The sequence below is a fragment of the Triturus cristatus genome, chromosome 1_2, assembly GCF_964204655.1.
Source record: "Triturus cristatus chromosome 1_2, aTriCri1.1, whole genome shotgun sequence".
Lineage (NCBI taxonomy): Eukaryota > Metazoa > Chordata > Amphibia > Caudata > Salamandridae > Triturus > Triturus cristatus.
In genome coordinates this window covers 786,281,296-786,299,529 of record NC_140580.1, presented here as the reverse complement: position 1 = coordinate 786,299,529, position 18,234 = coordinate 786,281,296, and the positions used below count along the sequence as shown (strand labels likewise).

General features: G+C 40.0%; 1 protein-coding gene across 8 annotated transcripts in view; it reads right to left on the bottom strand.

Annotated features, from left to right (window-relative positions):
• The window catches only part of SLC16A9 (solute carrier family 16 member 9), a 292,179-nt gene that overhangs the window by 41,579 nt on the left and 232,366 nt on the right, over positions 1 to 18,234 (bottom strand). For all 8 annotated transcript variants that reach the window (XM_085608840.1, XM_085608838.1, XM_085608836.1 and 5 more), the window contains one exon: positions 15,257 to 15,352. In XM_085608840.1, coding sequence (XP_085464966.1) covers positions 15,257 to 15,352 — 96 coding nt within the window. The remainder of the gene's footprint in view (positions 1 to 15,256; positions 15,353 to 18,234) is intronic.

The window sequence follows — 18,234 nt, the reverse complement described above, 5'->3', positions numbered from 1 at the left end:
TGAAGAGGGTGAGCCCGAGGGTGTAGCCCTAAGCAATCCACAGTTGGTCTCTGTTGGTTCCGATGGTAGGGAGGGAGTCTGACTCGCTGAGTTCTGCAGCTGAGGGTGGAGCATATCCAGTCGAGGGCCTTGCCGCAGATGCCGGCGTCATGGAGTCTAGAGGCTAGGGTGTGATGGGAGACAGTGTCGAAGGCAGCCGATAGGTCCAGGAGGATGAGGGCTTCCATTTCGCCCTGGTCGAGGAGGGAGCAGATGTCATTAGTGGTGGCAAGTAGGGCATTCTTGGTGGTGTGGTTGCTGCAGAATCCAGATTGGGAGGTGTCCAGGGCGTTGTTAGCTTTGATTAGGTTTGTTAGCTGGGTGTTGACGGCCTTTATAATGACTTTGGATGCGAATAGAAGCAAGTAGATGAGCCTGAAGTTCTTGAGGTCCGTCGGGTCTGCAGAGGCTTGTTTCAGGAGTGTGTTGCTCTGGCGTGTTTCTAGTCATTGGGGAAGGTGGCAGTCTCGAAGGAGCAGTTGATCGTCTAACGTAGTTCGGGTACGATGGCAGACGCAGCTCTGTGGAAGATGTGGTGTGGGCAGGGGTCTGGGGGTGAAACGGAGTGGATGCTTTTTATGGCCTTCAAGGTTTCTTCTGGCGTGAGCAGGGTCAATTTGAGCAGGGACTGTTGGGTGGCGTTGCATGGAGGGGGGACTGGAGTGGTAAGGAGGTCTTGGTTGTCGAAGTTGCCGTTGATCATGTTAATCTTATGGTGGAAGAATGTGCAGAGTCTGTTGCAGAGGTCTTGGGATGGTGGGGCATCTGTTGTTTCACTGCAGAGTTTGGCGAATTCTTTGATGATGGAGAAGAGTTATTTGGATTCTCTGAGTGCAGGGGTGAACCAGCTTGCTTTATTGATGTGTCTTCCAGTGGCTTTCTTGAGGGGGGCAAGTGTGTCGGCACAGTTGATGATCCAGTGATGGAGGTTTCGTGCTGCAGTGTTTGAGTCTGGCGTAGTCAGTGGTGGGGTGCTAAAGAGGACAGAGGTGAGCTGGTCTTCGGAGACTTTGTTCCAGCTTCTGCGGGGGAGGTGGTGGGCGTTCTTGTGTACGGTATTTTTTTTAAAGGAGAAGTGGATGCAGTAGTGATCTGTCCAGAGGAGTTCAGAGGTGTGGCTGTAGGAGACGCTGTTTACTTCGGCGAAGACAGGGTCGAGTGTGTGTCCTACTGTGTGCGTGGGGGTGGTGACTAATTGTTTCAGTCCTTTATTGGGGAGGTTCTCTAGAAAGGAGGTGGTGTTTGAGTCATCGTAGTTGTCCAGGTGGAAGTTTAGGTCTCCGAGTAGGATGTAGTCTGGGGAGGGGAGGGCGGTGGGTGCGATGAGGTCGGTGATGGCATCAGTAAAGGGAGCGTGGGGCCGGTTGGCCTGTAAATGAGGGTTCCGCGGAGAGTCGTTTTAGGGTTGTCTGGATCTGGAAGCGGAGGTGCTCCATGAGAGTGGTTGTGTCATCCGGGACGGTGGTCATGCAGAGCGTGCTTTTGTAAACAATGGTGATGCCTCCTCCTGGACGGATGGGGCAAGATTATTGTATCCGTCGGGAATGGCAGTGGCGATATCGTTGTAGAGTTGGCGTTGGTCTAGGTTTCTGTGAGGAAGGCGACGTCAGGCGAATAGGAGGTCCCAGATTTCTATGGTGAGCTTGTGTAGGGAACGTACGTTGAGGAGGATGCAGTTGAGCAGTTTGTGATTGGTGTTGTCTGGTAGGCTGGGAGATTCTACAGGGGTACGGAGGTAGGTGAAGGTGCGACAGCAGTGTAGACAGGAGAGAGGGCCAAAGGTGTTGTCCGGCATCGAGAACTGACAGTTGTTGTTGCGTGCGGGGTTGAGATCGTGGAGGGTAATGGAGTTGTAGCGGGGCGGGTCAGAGGACTGGAGTCCCTGGCACTAATTGCAGTTGGGTATCGGATGGGCGCAGATGGGCTTGCCTTTGGCGCGCCTTCTGCTTGCCAGTGGTGCAGCCGCCATTAAGTATGGATTGGGAAACCCACAGGTTTGTGTATGGCCCTAAGTATAGAAAGTGGGTGGCCCGGCTATATTGGGATCCCCTGGCAGCCATCAGAGTGAACGTGGTGTTTATTTATTTATTTATTTATTTATTTATGCGATTTTTAAAGCGCTACAATTACCCATGGGTGTCTCGGCGCTAGGAGCTATAAATGATACCAATGAAGTGGGACTCTGGGCAGTTTTAGATTGGTTTAAGAACAGTCATTGCTTTGGGAAAACAGCCATGTTTTTAGCTGTTTTAAATTGTCCTCCGAGTTCCAAATTGGGATGTTCCTTGTCCCGGCTATTATTTGCCCTCATGGTCGAATCTCTTGCATGCACAGTTAGAGCATGGGAGTTTAGTATTACAGCAGCTGCTGTAGTGGAAGAAAATATATCACTTTATGTGGATGACAGCCTGCTGTATATCACTAAGTCGGAAACTACAATCCTGGAGCTATTTAAGAATTTTGGGAACTATGGGGCGTACTCGGGTTACAAGATTAATTGGGACAAATCATTGCTGTACTTACCAAAGGGACTGCAGGATCCTTCACTACTCCAATAGGACTGGGTGTGGCTTCGGATGGTTTTAAGTATTGGTGATGCCACAGAAGGAGCTCTGTTTTCTCCACAATCTTGAAAGGGTTGTATTACATTTTCAGGGTGGTTTTGGTGGTGAAGGGGTCTCCCCCTTGCCCTGCTCGGATAGCTGGCCTTATTTAAGATGGTCACACTCCCTAAACTGTTGAATGTACTTCAGAACACCTTTTATCCGGTTTCACATGCCGTATTCACCAGGATAAAGGGGGAGGTGCATTCTCTGATTTAGAAAGATGGACACTCTGGGGTGTCACTTAGAACTCTACAGCAAAACCCGTATAATGGTGCGATTACTCTCCCTGATATATAGGCATACTATTGGGCGGCACACTTGATCAATATAAATGATTGGGTATTCGCACCTTACAATCACTCTGCCCTTCGATGAGAATGGGCTATGCTAGAGCACAGATCTCATTTCCATAACCTTTATGGCAAAGGGGCCCAGCAGCTGCTACCGGGGACCCAGGTGGCCTTGGTGGGATGGCATAAGGCCACGAGGACGATTGGCTGATGACGTAATATTACACGGGGGGATGCCCCTCTGGAAAGGCCTTTGATTGGGAAAAGTGTCGTAACTTTGAGGCTTTGTGGCCTGGGACAAGATCGGTATCTCCACCATTGGGGACCTACTGGAAAATGAGGACATCCTGCTGTTTACTTCTCAGTGGCGATAATATAATCTCCACGCCAACCCGGTTTCTGAAATACGTGCAGTTGTGCCATATCTGGCAGGCGGAAGGGTTGGCTGGGACAGAGATCCTGGAATATGCCCCTTTAGAGAGGCGCCTCTTACTGGAAGAGCTGTGGAAGGATGCAATATCCCTAACATATAAGACATTAAATAACAACATTCCTGATAATCCAGGTTCACTCACAGAGAGATGGCCACGATATGTGGGGGAGCTTGATGACATCAACAGGAAGGCAGCACTGATGCACCCAGGATGGTGGCCATCAAATCGTGTCTGCTTAATACACTTCAAAATACTCCATAGGGTTTATTATGACTGACACAGACTGCATGGTATGAAACGGGCCGCCTCGCCAGCATCTTTACGCTGTACAGAGGCAAGTGGCTCCTTTATGCACACCATTTGGGAATGCCCCAGTGTTCAGGCTTACTGGACTGTCATAATGCAGGAACTTAATACTATTCTGGAAGTTACTCTTCCGCATGACCCAAAATTTGTCCTTGTGGGATCCTCATTGATGTTGATGTCCCACACTTTAAGCTCCTCTTTAGCGCTTTGGGGTTGGTAGTGGCAAAAAGAGATGTAGCCAGGTTATGGGTGGTACCGGAAGTTACAACCATTCACAAATGGAGGAGGGGAATGGATTCATACATGGCGGCTGAAAAGATCATTTACCACAGCTGGGGATGCCCCCATTAGTTCCAGAAGGTAAAGAAGCTGGATGGAGTATTAGGTACTGTGGTCTTGAGGAAGCACCTCTGGCCCTGCCACATCCAGTCTTTGACCATCATCTACTAACCAGAGGGAGACTTGTGATCTTCTTGTGTAATGACTTTTCTACTGCTGCATTTGGGGTGGGGCTCTGTGCATTTATATATACACAGTGGTAACTGTTGTGTACTCCTATTGTTTTTTCCGCATTTTCTGGAGGATGTTGCGTTATACTGTATTTGTTTCCATTTTCTTTGCCATTGGCATAAAATGAAAACATTGTTTTTAAAAATGATGTGTTTTACACCTATATTATTGAAAGCGATATTAACAACAATGGTTTTCTTGTCGACGATAGTACTTACCTAAAAAAATCGATATTCTTGACAATGATATTTCTGCACACAATATTTGTATATCACAATATTTTTATTTCAATATTTCTGTAATTTGATATTTAAAACAAAATAGTTTGTCCAAATACCTTCAGTTCCAGAATCAACATACCGGAGCCCAAGAGGTATTGTGAGGGTGTATCACTGGTTGTCAACACTTCAGACTCCCTTCGGGGTTCTGAAAACTCAGTGGGAACAAGACCTGAGCCCATCATTAATGAAGAATGGGTGAAGGTCAAAATGGCATCTAGGTTTCTGGCGATCTCATTGCAGCTCAGACTAATATATTTAAAAAAATATACATAGACTCTGGTATGATCCTGAAAGGTTCTGGCTCAAGGAAAGGAGACACAATCCAAGATGCTTGTGGTGTGGTGGAGTTGTGGGTACCTTTCTCATGAGACTGTCCCATTATGAGACAGACCTGTATCCAAAAACACAACACACTGTGTACGATAGTGGGTCAATTGATATCCTCAACCCCAACCATGTGATCCTTGGAATAAAGTATGACTGACAGGGTTCACACAGATCCATTACATGGGTTGCTTCAGTGATGATGGTGACCATATGTGAGATTGCATACCACTGGATCAGCGAGGTAGCCCCACCATATGGAGAGTGGCTGAGATGTATGGATTACTGGGAAAGTGTCAAAGAAATGTATAGAGAATGAGGATGCGTAAAAAAAAACATAACAGGATCTTAGGCCCATAGTGGCAGCATTTTCAAAATATGTTTCCCAACGTGTGATTTCCAGGAGCAGATGTCAAATGAAAATACTTTTATTATACACTTTGAGGGGTTGTGGGCTTGATATTCTTTTGCAGTGAAGCCTATTAGTTGTAATAATAATAAAGGTCTTAATAAAAATTTAAAAATTGTTCATAAAAACTATAAATTACTTCATGGTAACTATTTGTGTATGATGTTTAATCATAGTGTAGTTTGAAGAGGTTTGCTTTCAGTAGTTTTTAGGTCTCGCCTGACCCAGCGCATGCGCTGGTCTGGCGAGACTTATTGAGAGGGCTCCAAAAAGTGCTTCCAGGCCAGACTAGCGCTACGGTGCATGTGCACGGGCACGCGCGCCTCGCTTTACCGCGATTACTTTCACTTTCATATGCAACTGTTGCATCACTAAACACTTATAAGGTCCCAAAGGCGAGACCTATTGGCTATGCCAATGCTTGTTTTAAATGTACGTAGATCTACTTTCAGGTGCGAGCTCACAGCATTTCAAAATGTAGAATCCTGGATCTCCTAGGATCTATCTCCAGGCATCAGTTGCTTGGGTATGAGGTTTGCAGCTATAAGAAGAATCCTAGTTGGTATCTACTAAGGTACAATGGTCTGTAGGCTATATAGCTCTTTCTCCACCGTACACTTTCTTTAGTCATGATGTTAACTTGAGTATACAGGAGAGCTCAGCTTTAAACATGATTGCCAGCTTTTTAACTTTTGGTGGCTATATAGGGCACATTCTGATGCCCTGTGTCCAGAGAAATATATAAAACTTAGTTCTGTTGTACTCCAAACAGGATTACTGTTCACTGTAGGAGTAGATATTGATGTTGTGAGCATGTATAACGTTAGCCAGAGGGATCATGGAAGTGAAGAGGGTGGGGTGAGGATGAACCTTGAGTTACTCCGCAGATGAGTTTACAGGCTCTTGAAGAGTAAGGAGTCAGGATGATGGCTTGCATTCAATCTGTTAAGAAGGAGCAGATCCAGTGGACAGCGGGTCCTTGAATGCCAATCTCCTGCAGGTGCCTGATAAGGATGGGGTGTGAGACTGTATCAATGACGTAGGGAGGTCCAAGAGAATGAAGGCTGCCGTGCCTCCTTTGTCAAGGATCATGTGGATGTCATCTCTTGTGGCAATGAGTGCTGTTTCTATATTGTAGTTCAGCCTGGCTTCGGGCTACTAGGCAGCAAGGAGCTGGTGGCTGCTGAGGGAGTTGGTGAGGCATCAGTTGAGTAGTTTCTCTATGACCTTTGCCGAGTATGGTATGAGGGAGATGGGGATGTACTTGGGAAGGTCTGGCTTAGTCAGTGGATGGTGTCTTGAACACAGGCATAAGGGTGGTATATTTCCAGGTGTCTGGGAATGTGGCTGAGTCTATGGAGGTGTCGAGGATGAGTGTTAGTGATTGCCAGGAGTCCTTTGGTGATGGCGTGGTGAGGAAAAGAGTCATACGGGGCTCCCCAGTGGATGGTCTTCATGGTAAAAGTGATTTTGACAGTAGTGGAGGCAGGCCATGAAGTGAGGGTTCATTTTTACAGCAGTGAAGGGTAGTTGAGTTGCAACAGGGATGAGGTGTGGTTGAGGGTCAAAGCTGCTGTATATAGAGGTGGTTTAGTTTCAGATAAATTACAATAGCTTTTTGAAAAGGTCTTGTGATGGGGTGATGTTACTGACAGCAGCAGAAGTTGCAGAGAAATTGTTGATGATGACAAAGATTTCTTTGCTTTTGTTTAAATGCAATCAGTAAGAGCAGAGCGCTTAGTTTTTTGTATCTGCTGGTGCTGGGGCTGATTTGAAGGTCTTTATCTGTCATGTCTAGACTTGTTCTTCATTTGCGCGACAGTTGCTTCAAGTGGTGTTTTGTTAGCCTGAGTTCCTCTGTGTACCAACTGGCCTGTGGCTGTACTATTGGCATTGGGTTGCACTTGAGAGGAGCCAGTGATCCAGCTGCTAAGGTTCTTGATTGATCTTGGCAAGTTGCTGGTGTGCTTGGGCTGGTGTACGGAAAGAGCAGAAGCTCACTCCTCTTCTGTGATGTTTTAGAAGGGTACATTTGGAAGCTCACTGTGCGGTATTCCAGGGACTGCTATATACCTGACTGGCTTTTTAGCCTATCCAACAGGATAAGGTGGTCCACCTAGCCATCAATGAACAGCCGTCAAAGAATATTAAGTCAGATTTTTTGTTCTCATCCAGAAAGAAGAGGAAGATTTGTCTATTGTTTGTAAATGTCGATTCTAGAGGAAGCAGTTCTTTCAACATAATACAAAATATGTCTAGTAATCTCCTTTCCCAGGACTTTGCTGAGGTATGGTAAGTTTAAGACTGGGTAGTAGGTGGCCAAAATCTTCGGGTCTCCTGGTAATTTTTTTATAAGTGGGGTAAAGATTACATGTTTTATAGGGTAAGGAACTACTCCCTTTCGCAGTGAGATGTGTTACGTTGAGGAGAAACAATTGACAAATTGGGATAAATTAAGAATTGATAAACCCACCGTGCTCACAAAGCATTTCAAACCCTCACAGTGCGTGTGCTATCACAGACACGTAGAAGTTGTCCCTGTATCAACTATAACACTGTAAAGTGGGTTAACACCGCAATGGACGCTATTCACTCTGAGTTTATCATTTGTCAAACAAATAAATATAAATGTCGAGATCAGTTCTTTGAAACTACTCCCACTAGCATCATTGTATTTCTCTTATGGAACATGACATTAACTACAGATATAAATATTAAAACTAACAACTTGTTCGCTGGGAAAAATGCTTAAATGTGATGCCTTGCCTCAAATTTGAAAGTACTGTAACATGGCCCCAGTTTATCATCATGTGTAGAAACATGTACTCTTGGAAACAGAAACTCAGGTTTGCTCATTTTAAAAAAACGAGGTAAGAAATATATGCTTAATAATCTCCTATTGCTGTATTTGTGAGGAATGGAAACCTTACCAGCTCTCTTACATTGTTTCACACGTTCACATTAAGTTTTTAAAAAGCATATTTTTTCAGATTCTAAATCACATCTGGGCGAGCTTAAAGATCATAAAAGTGAAACAGTGATATATGCCAGTGGCAATTTTGAAGAATCTGGCCATGGTACTACCTTGTAGTAAATGGGCTCGATTATTTAAATAACATGAATGTGGTGATTCACAAAGGTAAATTTACACTTTTGTGCTCGTTTTGATTGTTTACCATTTACAAAGGCATTTTACAAGTGGTATACTTATGACTGCAGAGTGTCCGCACATATAAAGATAGGACCAGAGTCGCACGAGTGCACAAAACAAGATGGCCGCCCCTCCTGATCCTCCATGAATACCATATAATCGACAATCTTTATTCAGACTAAAGGCTGGTATTACATCATTAATTATCTCTGGCAGCTCTCTGAGACCAGCGCTTCGTAGGGTTACCTTTTTCTGGAGAGTGTAAAGTGGGGTTGTGGTTATTTTACCAAAGAGTTTCTCACTGGTTTTCCAGCAAGGCTCTGATGAAGTTTCCTGTCAGGAAGGCAGAGTTATCTTTAGGAGAGGGCACAGCTGAGGACTCAACCACTCTAACAGCTGGTTTTAGCAGCTGCACAGCCTTCATTTGCATGACTTTTATCCAGAATTCTTTATATTTCCAATTTAGGCTGTGCTTATATTTAAAAATGTTTATTTGCTATTAAGGAGGAAAACACCTTACATGTTGTGAATAGTAAGCGTAATAAAACATCTCCTCCACCAGTTAAATCCAAAATATTGACTCTAATGAGCATTCTTTATCAACTCTATTGGAAGAATTACAGGAAGTTCATTTAAATACAAATAATATAGCGTCAGAAATGAGAAATATACACAAAGACATGGCTAATCTATCTATGAAAGTTTCAGATTATACAATTAAAGTTCAAAACAACAAATCAAAAATTGACAGTCTGATGCCTGTTGCAGCAAAAAGTTTGCCAATGAGTACTCTCTTATTGTATTCAGAAAATCGCAATCAACAGTATAACCTGTGCATCTTTAATTTACCAGAAGATGTATAAGGCAATGACAGCAGGTAATTTTAGGAAAAACTGTTACATGGTCTGTTGCATTTAAAGTTCACAGATAAATTCAAAATTGATAAGGCGCACAGAGTCCCCTCACACCGTAATCCATGTCATGACAAACCTCGTCAAATGATTTTTAAAGTCCTGCACCACCATCATTAAGTGATGATCAGAAAAGCAGCTAGGGAGATCCCATCTTTAATGATGAATGGTAATAGAATTTACATAATCAAGAGTTCGCTAAGGAAACTGTAAAAATACGCAAAGAGCAACTGAGCTTTGATTACGACTAGGAACTTGTGGTTTTAAATATGGTCTTTTTGATCTGTCTACTATGAGAATTTGGAAAGATGGTTTCTCCAAGTCCTTTCAACGCCCAGATGGACGTCTTGCTTTTCTGGATTAACATTCTCTACTTTCCATGGAAACTAATGAGACTGATACTTGATTTCTATACCATAACTTTTTTGACTTACGTCTAACCTATCTTTCCGAGCTTTGCTATAAGGGCATTGTTATGGCAGGTCATTCTTGTTCATGTGTGTGTATGATTTCGCAGTATTAGTTATGTTTCTATGCTGTCTTTTGAATGTGTGTCTTTGTCTTTCCTTTTACTCCTTTATTCTATATTTAGAGCTACTTTCTATTCTTCTACAATTTCATTTTCATTCTTTCTTGCTGTCTCCTTTCACATTTGAGTATGGATAATGTTAATAATATTAAAATTGTTTCTTTCAATGGTAAAGGATTAAGACATCCTGTTAAGTGTACTGAAGTTTTAGATTATTTAGCGAGATTTAAAGCTGACATTTGTTTACTCCAGGAGACTCATATTGATGATACAGTTTTAGCCTACATGAATAAAAAATGGGTTGGTAATGTTTTTTTTCACTGAAGTTATAAAAAAAAAATACTGTTGCTATTCTTTTTGCTAAAAAACTACATCTTCAAATTCTAAACAAATTTTCTGATTTATATGGTCGTTATACTATAGTCAAAATTAAAATTGATAAAACTGTTCTTCACCTGATTAATGTATATGGCCCCACAAGTGATGATCCTAATTTTAGTCTCCCTTTACCTCTGAGGTGCTCAAATTAGGTAATGTTCCGCTTATCCCTGGAGGGGACTTTAACCTAATATGTGACCCCTTATTGGATAGAAATCTCAAACTAAATATCGTTCTCCTAAAGCAGTTTTCACTTTGAAATCTTTTTTTAAAACTACTAAATTAGTTGAAATTTGGCGCTTACACCACCCAACAGAGAAACAGTTTACATTTTTCTCCAATCCTCATAATTCATATTCACTAATTGATTATTTATTAATATTCTGTCTATTGATTCATTCAATTTCTGATCCGACTACCCATCATATAGACATTTCTGATCATTCACTCATTTCACGTGTTCTACACATGATACTACTCAGTATTCTCAATGTCGATGGTATAAGAATACAAGTGTTGTCCATAATGAAAAAAATAAACCAAAACTTTTCTCAGCACTCCATGATTATTTTTATTTTAACCCAGAAGGTTCTCCATCTATTGTAAATCAATGGGATGCATTAAAGGCACATATCAGAGGGGTAACTATATCTTTTATGGCACATTATAACACATCATTTAACTCTAAAATTACCAATTTGGATAAACAAATTGCAAAGTTTGAATGACTCCTTATCACATCTAATGATTTTGCAAATAAAATGAAATTAGAAAAAATTGTTATGAGTAAAAACACAACAATAAGCAAAAGGGCCGGCATACAAATTTCTAATAATAAGGCTAAATTCTGATTTAGTGCTAATAGGTCTGGAAGACTTTTGGCAAATTATCTATCTATTAAAAAAGATAAAATTCAAATTAATTCAATCTATGGTTATAATGGTAAGATTGCATTATCTCACAAATAATGTTGTCAATTAATTTTTTAGTTAATATAAAACCTTATACAATAATCCTCCATCGAGTGATACCTCACTTTTTGATAATTTCTTGAAAAGTTGTGGATTACTAAAAATGTTCCAATCAGTTAAAGATAAATTGTATTTACGGATTTCTGTAGAAGTTGAATTGGATATTAATTCTCTTGAATTGCTTTAATCTCCTAGTCCAGGAGATATTCCCTCTGAATTTTATAAGGCATCTTCTTTGCACCTTATACCTCATTTGCTCAATTTTCTTACCTACTTTAGCATTTCAGGATCAACATCTGGGTCCTTCACTGAAGCACTGACTATAGTTCTTCTGAAACCAATGAAAGATTGCAGTATTGTTTCAAATTATCGCCCTACTTCATTTTTAAATCAAGATTGTACATTTATTCTACAATCCTTGCATCCAGGTTGACCTCTGTGCTTGATTCCCTTATTCATATTGATCAGTCTGGTTTCATGAAACACAGACATTCTGTAAATAACACTAGATTGTTATTCCATACAATTGAAGTTGGTCCGTCATTGTCTTTACCATCTGGTGTAATGGCATTAGATGCTGAAAAAGCTTTTGACAAAGTTCATTTGCAATATTTATTTTGTACCTTATTTGCATTTAATTCTGACAGTTAATTTATTCCTATGATATTGGCACTTTAGTCGAGTGCTTCAGCTCCACATTTCATTAGTGGTTCAATCTCTAATAATTGTTTCCTTTTTAGGGGCACTAGGCAAGGCTGTCCTTTGTCACCCTTTCTTTTGCTTCCTGTTATTGAACCTTCTTCCGAAGCCATCAGAAACTGTACAGCAATTGAAGGCATCATTATTAATTATGTTACTTTGATGTTACTTTAAAAACGTCTTCTTAAATATCTTGGTATTCTATTTTCCCACACCATTAAACAATCAATTAGATTGAATTGTGACTGTATTCTAAATCATATCAAAACAAATTTCACAAGTGGTCCACCTTGAATCCATCATGGTGGGGAAGAATAGATTCTATAAAAATTGTTATTGTTCCCCAAACATCTTTTCACCTCCTTTCAGTGATTCTTATTCAATTTCCTTTTAAGTTTTATAAAGATGTAGATAACCTTTTATCTAAGTTTATCTGGAATAACAAAACTCCTCGTATAAGCTATTAAAAACTTAAAAATGGCTAAATGTAATGGAGGTTTTGGTTTTTCCAGATTTTCTCAACTACCATAAAACCTTTATAGTAAAACAAAGCTCCTTTTTGTTCAATCATACTCACCTTAATAATACACCAGCATGCCTTCTCATAGAAAAAGGTAAAATATAACCATTTCCTTTTACATGTCGTGCTGATTATGTCAAATTCTAAAACTTTATTAGGAACATTTATCATACTGAAATCTACAAAATTAATATTACAAGATTTTGACACATTTTTTAATTCTTATAACTCCCATACCTTAAGTATGTCTGTATGATATAATCCATTTTTAAAACTTGTCCAAAATGCAAAATGTTGGCAATTATGGTTTAAAGGTGGTATTTATGATGTTAAAGATGTATATCACAACAACACTTTTTTTCACTTTTGATGAGTTACGGCAAAAATTTCTTCTATCTCCTTCGGATTTCTCCAAATACAAACTTTTGTGTAATTCCATCCTTGATTCTTTCCCTGGCAATTTTCCTTTAAATGTCACCTCGGATTTAGAAATTAAATTTCAAATGGTAGCTACATCATCTCATGCTGCAGCAGTGTTTTATAAAACATTTAATAATTTTGAAGGGGATAATTTTTACTTTCTCTCCACTTTTTGGAATACTGAACTATATTGTTTTCTCATGATTATATGGAAGAAAATTTGGATGAATAATATTTCTCGACGGCTACCTGTGTCTCCATATCAAACCAATACCTTTATATTATTTAATTACCTATGAACTACATTGAAGTTATTTCATGCCAAACTTTTACCTTCTCCTAATTGTTGGCATTGTAATCTTAATCCTGGTTTGTTTAAAATATATGCTTTATAAATTTTGGAATGAGGTTTGGGTTATCATTACAAAAATATTTAATTTACCTGATATACTTTCGTATAAAATACTGATTTGCAAATCTGTATCGACATCCACAAACATGTCTGATTTAAATTGCAAACTCTTAGATATTTTAATCTCTGCTGCTTCAAAATCTATTACTGCTTTTTGGAAAGATTCTTCATCATTATCGATTCATGCATGATGGTCATGGATACTTTTAACTAGAAGACCTGCCAATTTGACTTTATTGGGTGTAATACACAACAAATATACTTATCATTTATTTTGAAAAACAATTGATAATTATATAGCACTATATTTATAATTAAATAGTTTTTGTTGAATGTGCTAGGAATTTAAGGTTAAGTAAGCAGCTCTATCAAGACATATTTAAAAAAATGTCTAATTTATTTATTCATCCCGCTTTTATTATAAATGTTACTTTTAATACCATATTATAATTGCAATGGTGGGGGTAGTAGTTTGGTTGGTGGGGAAAGTTGAGGGTAATAGATATCAGAATGTGGAGACTGTTAGCAGTCAGTGAGAGACAGGGCACAGGAACTCGAATAATAACGTACACTCTTATGGATATGTCGCATAATAATATTGTATGTGAACTAAGAAGAGCAATGTGTTACTGTGAATTGCATGTACCAAATGTGGAGAGGCTGAAGTTATGAAGGAATTTGCAAATAATAAAAAAATTATTAAAAAACAAAACAAATTATAATTGCAATGGTATAGTTACTTTTATTATATTTTTGTTTATATCATGCTATATTCTCGTAGGTACCTCTTTCGGTGCACTTTTCTGTATAGTTTATTGCTTATTATAAAAGTCAATAGAATATTCTGAACACAAAAAGACAGTCCTATCTTTTTATGTGTGGAGACTTTGCAGTCGTTAAGATGCTACTTGTAAAATACTTTTGTCAATAGCAAACAATTGTAAACTTACACAAAAGTGTAAGTTTACCTTTGTGAATCAGGGCCTGTGTCTTTTTGGCAATCAGACCATTCACAATGTTTTCCTAAGTGTGTTATTGGGGCTTATATGTGCAAAAGAAATAACACTAGGCGGAAAATGCCTGATTCTGATTCAGAGAACTATTATTGACACACGTCTTTCCAGAATCCAATTTATCCTGCATACAATCCACTAGTGTCACAGACTGCTGAGTAAATCTCTGGGCAGGTAGCAGGTGCCTAGCCTAAGTATGACGAACACCCTACCAACTAGTACCCGTGTCAAGTCTCGCAAACGTTTTGCTTGGCTAGTAACACCCTTGAAAGTTATTCTTGTAAAGAATCGGAGTAAATTCCTCTCAACCTGCAAAAGGGAAGGGTATGCCTTATTATTTCATGGGAATGTAGTGAAAGGAGGTTCTGTTCAGAAAAGTGCTTAATCAAAGGACAGAAGCCAAGTTGAAAAAAAAAACAAGATGAGTTATTGCACATTCTGCCATGTGCATTCCAGTGGAGTAGTGATGTGCTCACCGAGAGTCTAGGCAACTCCTACAATGTATATTTAAGTACATTTTTAATGTTATCCAACTATGCATAGATTCGTTCATCTCCTGTGACTCATGCTTTAGAGTTTAGGGATACACTGATGGCAAAAGTCCTATTTTAAAAACAGCCAGTACCTGAAATATGCTAGTAGGCAAATTTAGGAGGACTGCACAAGGCCACAATATCTGATATGGGGTAGAACCTGAGTGTGCGTTCTCACTGGTTTGGAGGACAGAATTGAGTTTTACTTATCCACTATAAATAACTGTTGTTTGAGAACATATTAGATATAGATTTTCAGATGAAATTAATGCAGTGACCTAGAATGTATCCTCACGTTGACCATTTATTTCAACCACTTTCACAGTTTATAGTATTTTACTTTAGCTTGTATTAGCTTTTCATATTCCACTCTGAACAAAATGAAGGCATGTGTTTGTGCTGATGTAAAGGTAATTTAAATGATATCTGATTTTACTAGTTTAAGTTGTTCAATAGAATAGTCAATAATTCCGTAGAGTTTAGACATTTTGGTTGCTTAACAATTACTTAAAAACAATACCTGTTGAAATCAAGCCAAGTGCAAGACCTCTGCGCCTGTCGAAATACTGGCAAGTAACGGTTACTGTTGCGGTATATACCAGGCCACAGCCAAGACCTAAAACCAGAAGAATAGCATTTTACATCATCCTAGAAATCAATCATCAAATACATGTGTTATATTTCATTCAACATAGTTGTTTGTTTTTGTGCTAGAGTAAGAAAGAATGATGTGCAAAGTCTCTTATCAAATGGAAACCTTACGTGAACATAAAGCTAATAAACTAACCAAATACTTGGAAACATATGGAGGAACCAATTCCTAAAACTGTGTTCCTTTACAGAATGTCCATAGCTGTAGGGCAAGGTAAAATAAGCCAACTTTATACAGATGTGACAGTAATGCCTTAAGGATTCTTGATTTTTCTGTTATAGCTACAAATTCTAAAAACAGTTTATAGGCTTAGGAGAGAGTTCTTGTATGTCTCCCAGTCTATCACTAGATATACCTCATGATTACTAAAAATAATTACAAATATTCAACACCATATAAAGCCACAATAAATCATGTTAAAACAATAATTCATTTCTATCGCAATTCCAGTAAGACGTCACAACATAAGAACACTTACAATTAGGGGCCAGTTATGATCTCGGTCGGAAAGCCTCCAACCTTAGGTCGCAGGCTTTCCAACCGAGGTCGTCGGTTTCACTTCGGACCGCCTAATTACAATTTAGGCAGTCGGAAGTGAAACCGGCTGGTCATACCGGCTGGATTCTGATAGGTTCAAGGAGCCCGTCAGCCAGTCGGAGGCCAGCCCGAAATCCATATGGGCTTTATCCCGTCTGGATAATGAAGCTCGGTTTCTGGCAGGCTTTCCATGCCGGGCTTTCTGACATAGAAAGCCTGTCGGAAAGTGAGTCTGGGGACCCTAGCAGGGCCCCCTTGTGTTTGTGGCCTCTCGTTTGGTGCCGAGGGGACACCATAAGATCCCTGCACCGTGTGGCAGGCACCCTGAGGTGCCAGTCACGCGGTGCAGGGATGAACACAACCTCCCATTTCCCTATGGGAGCTTGTGCTACAACCGGTTTACGGCCGTAGCACATGCTCCGATAAGGAAATGTGAGTATGCGACCACACCATGTGCGGTCGCATCATAATTAGGCGGTCGGGAACGCCGACTGGAGGTCAGTAGGACTCGTACCTGCGACGGTGTTTGGTGGACGCAAGTCCGCCCGACATTGTAATAAGCCCCTTAATGTCTAAAAGGAGATATATATGTAGTAAAAAGTTCATGTTACTTCTGAGTAGTGCAGTTAGTTCTGGTCCACTCTGTATCACATTCACTCATTCTAAGCTGAATTTAATTTATTCCCCAGCACCATTTATATGGCAAACCAATAGTGATCTAACTATCTAGCACTTTAAAGTTGGCACAGGCCTGGTGGGTCACATATACTTTGATGTTTCAGAGTTAATTTATCCTTAGCTGTGGTGTGTTAGACCTGGCATCTTTGGCGTGGTCCTTCCCTAAATATTTGACTTTAACTCTCCTGTTTTGCTGACTTTGATTTGATGGCTTTAGGACTCTGAACACTTTACCACTGCTAATCAGTGCTAAAGGGCTCTCTCCTTAAAACTTGGTAGAATTGGTTTTCACTCAATTGATCTTTTAAATTTGCTTGTCAGTCTCTCATAAAATGGTACTCCATGTAACCAGGGCCTATAAATTAAACGCCACTGGTGGACCTGCAGCACTGATTGTGCCACCCAATTAAGTAGTTCTTTAAACATGTCTCATCCCTTCCATTGCAGCCTGTGTGTGCAGTTTCAAACTGCTATTTTGACCTGGAAAAAGAAACCTCTGCCAAGCCCAAAACCCAGTTTTTAATACATATAGGTCACCCCTATTGTAGGCCCTACGCAGCCCAGATGGCAGGGAGCAGTGTATTTAAAAAGTTGGACATGTATGTTTAAGGTTTAAATGTCCGGGTAGTGAAAAACCCTTACATTCATTATTCACTTCTGTGAGGCTCTCCCGTAGGATAACATTGGGTTACCTTATTACATTTATTAAGTGATAACTTTCAAGAGGTTCCAGGTGGACAGGTCGATTTTGGTGTCTAAAGAATTGTAATTAAAAGCCCTCTTTAATGGTAACGTTGGAATTTTAATCAAAATTCTGAAAACGCCACTTTTAGAAAGTTTAAAGAACAAAAGAAGTCTGCAGCTGGAATGCACTCTTTTAGAATTGTTCAAACAAAATAATCATTTTATCCAAAATTCATACTAGTGGAGTGTGCACCTAGTCAGGGACTCTGCCATCCACCTAATTCAAAAATGATACCTAACAAACCCAGATGTGTATCTGAAAATACTGGGTGCACTACATGCATGTCACTTAACCATAAGTGGACATAAACTTAAAGCGCCAAATGAGCAAATAGTTACACATGAAACAGTTCTTAAACTGTGTAAACCACGGATGAATCACTGTATCCAATCTTTCAGAAATTGATCAGACGTGAAGAGTTGTTCGATCTGCTTTTATTCCCGTAAGTTGCAGATGAAATCAAGTCCACGAAGGACACTCAAACAATGCTTAAATGTCAGCAAGATGATCAACAAAGTGATTTCTCCCAATGCATTTTGGGCTTTTTCACTAGCCCTTTGTCAGGGGGATCTAAAAACATTAACATCTAAATGAATAACAGTAACTGCTGATTAGTCATACGTATCAAAGATGAGTAAAGAATGAGAAAGCTCAATAGGAGGGCAGGGCAAATGAATGTACTTATCATTCTTTACTCATCTTTGATACTGTACATTGACTCTAACATCTATGGGTCACTTGCCCACTCAAATCCTGTTTGATAGAATAGTAACATTCTCAGCCTAGTTCAAGAGAAAATCTAGAGACTCCAGGGGCTTTTGGGTGGTGGTCAATGGAAGGCAGCTCAATGTGGCTGTGCAAGATGATATATGCTCCTCTTACACCC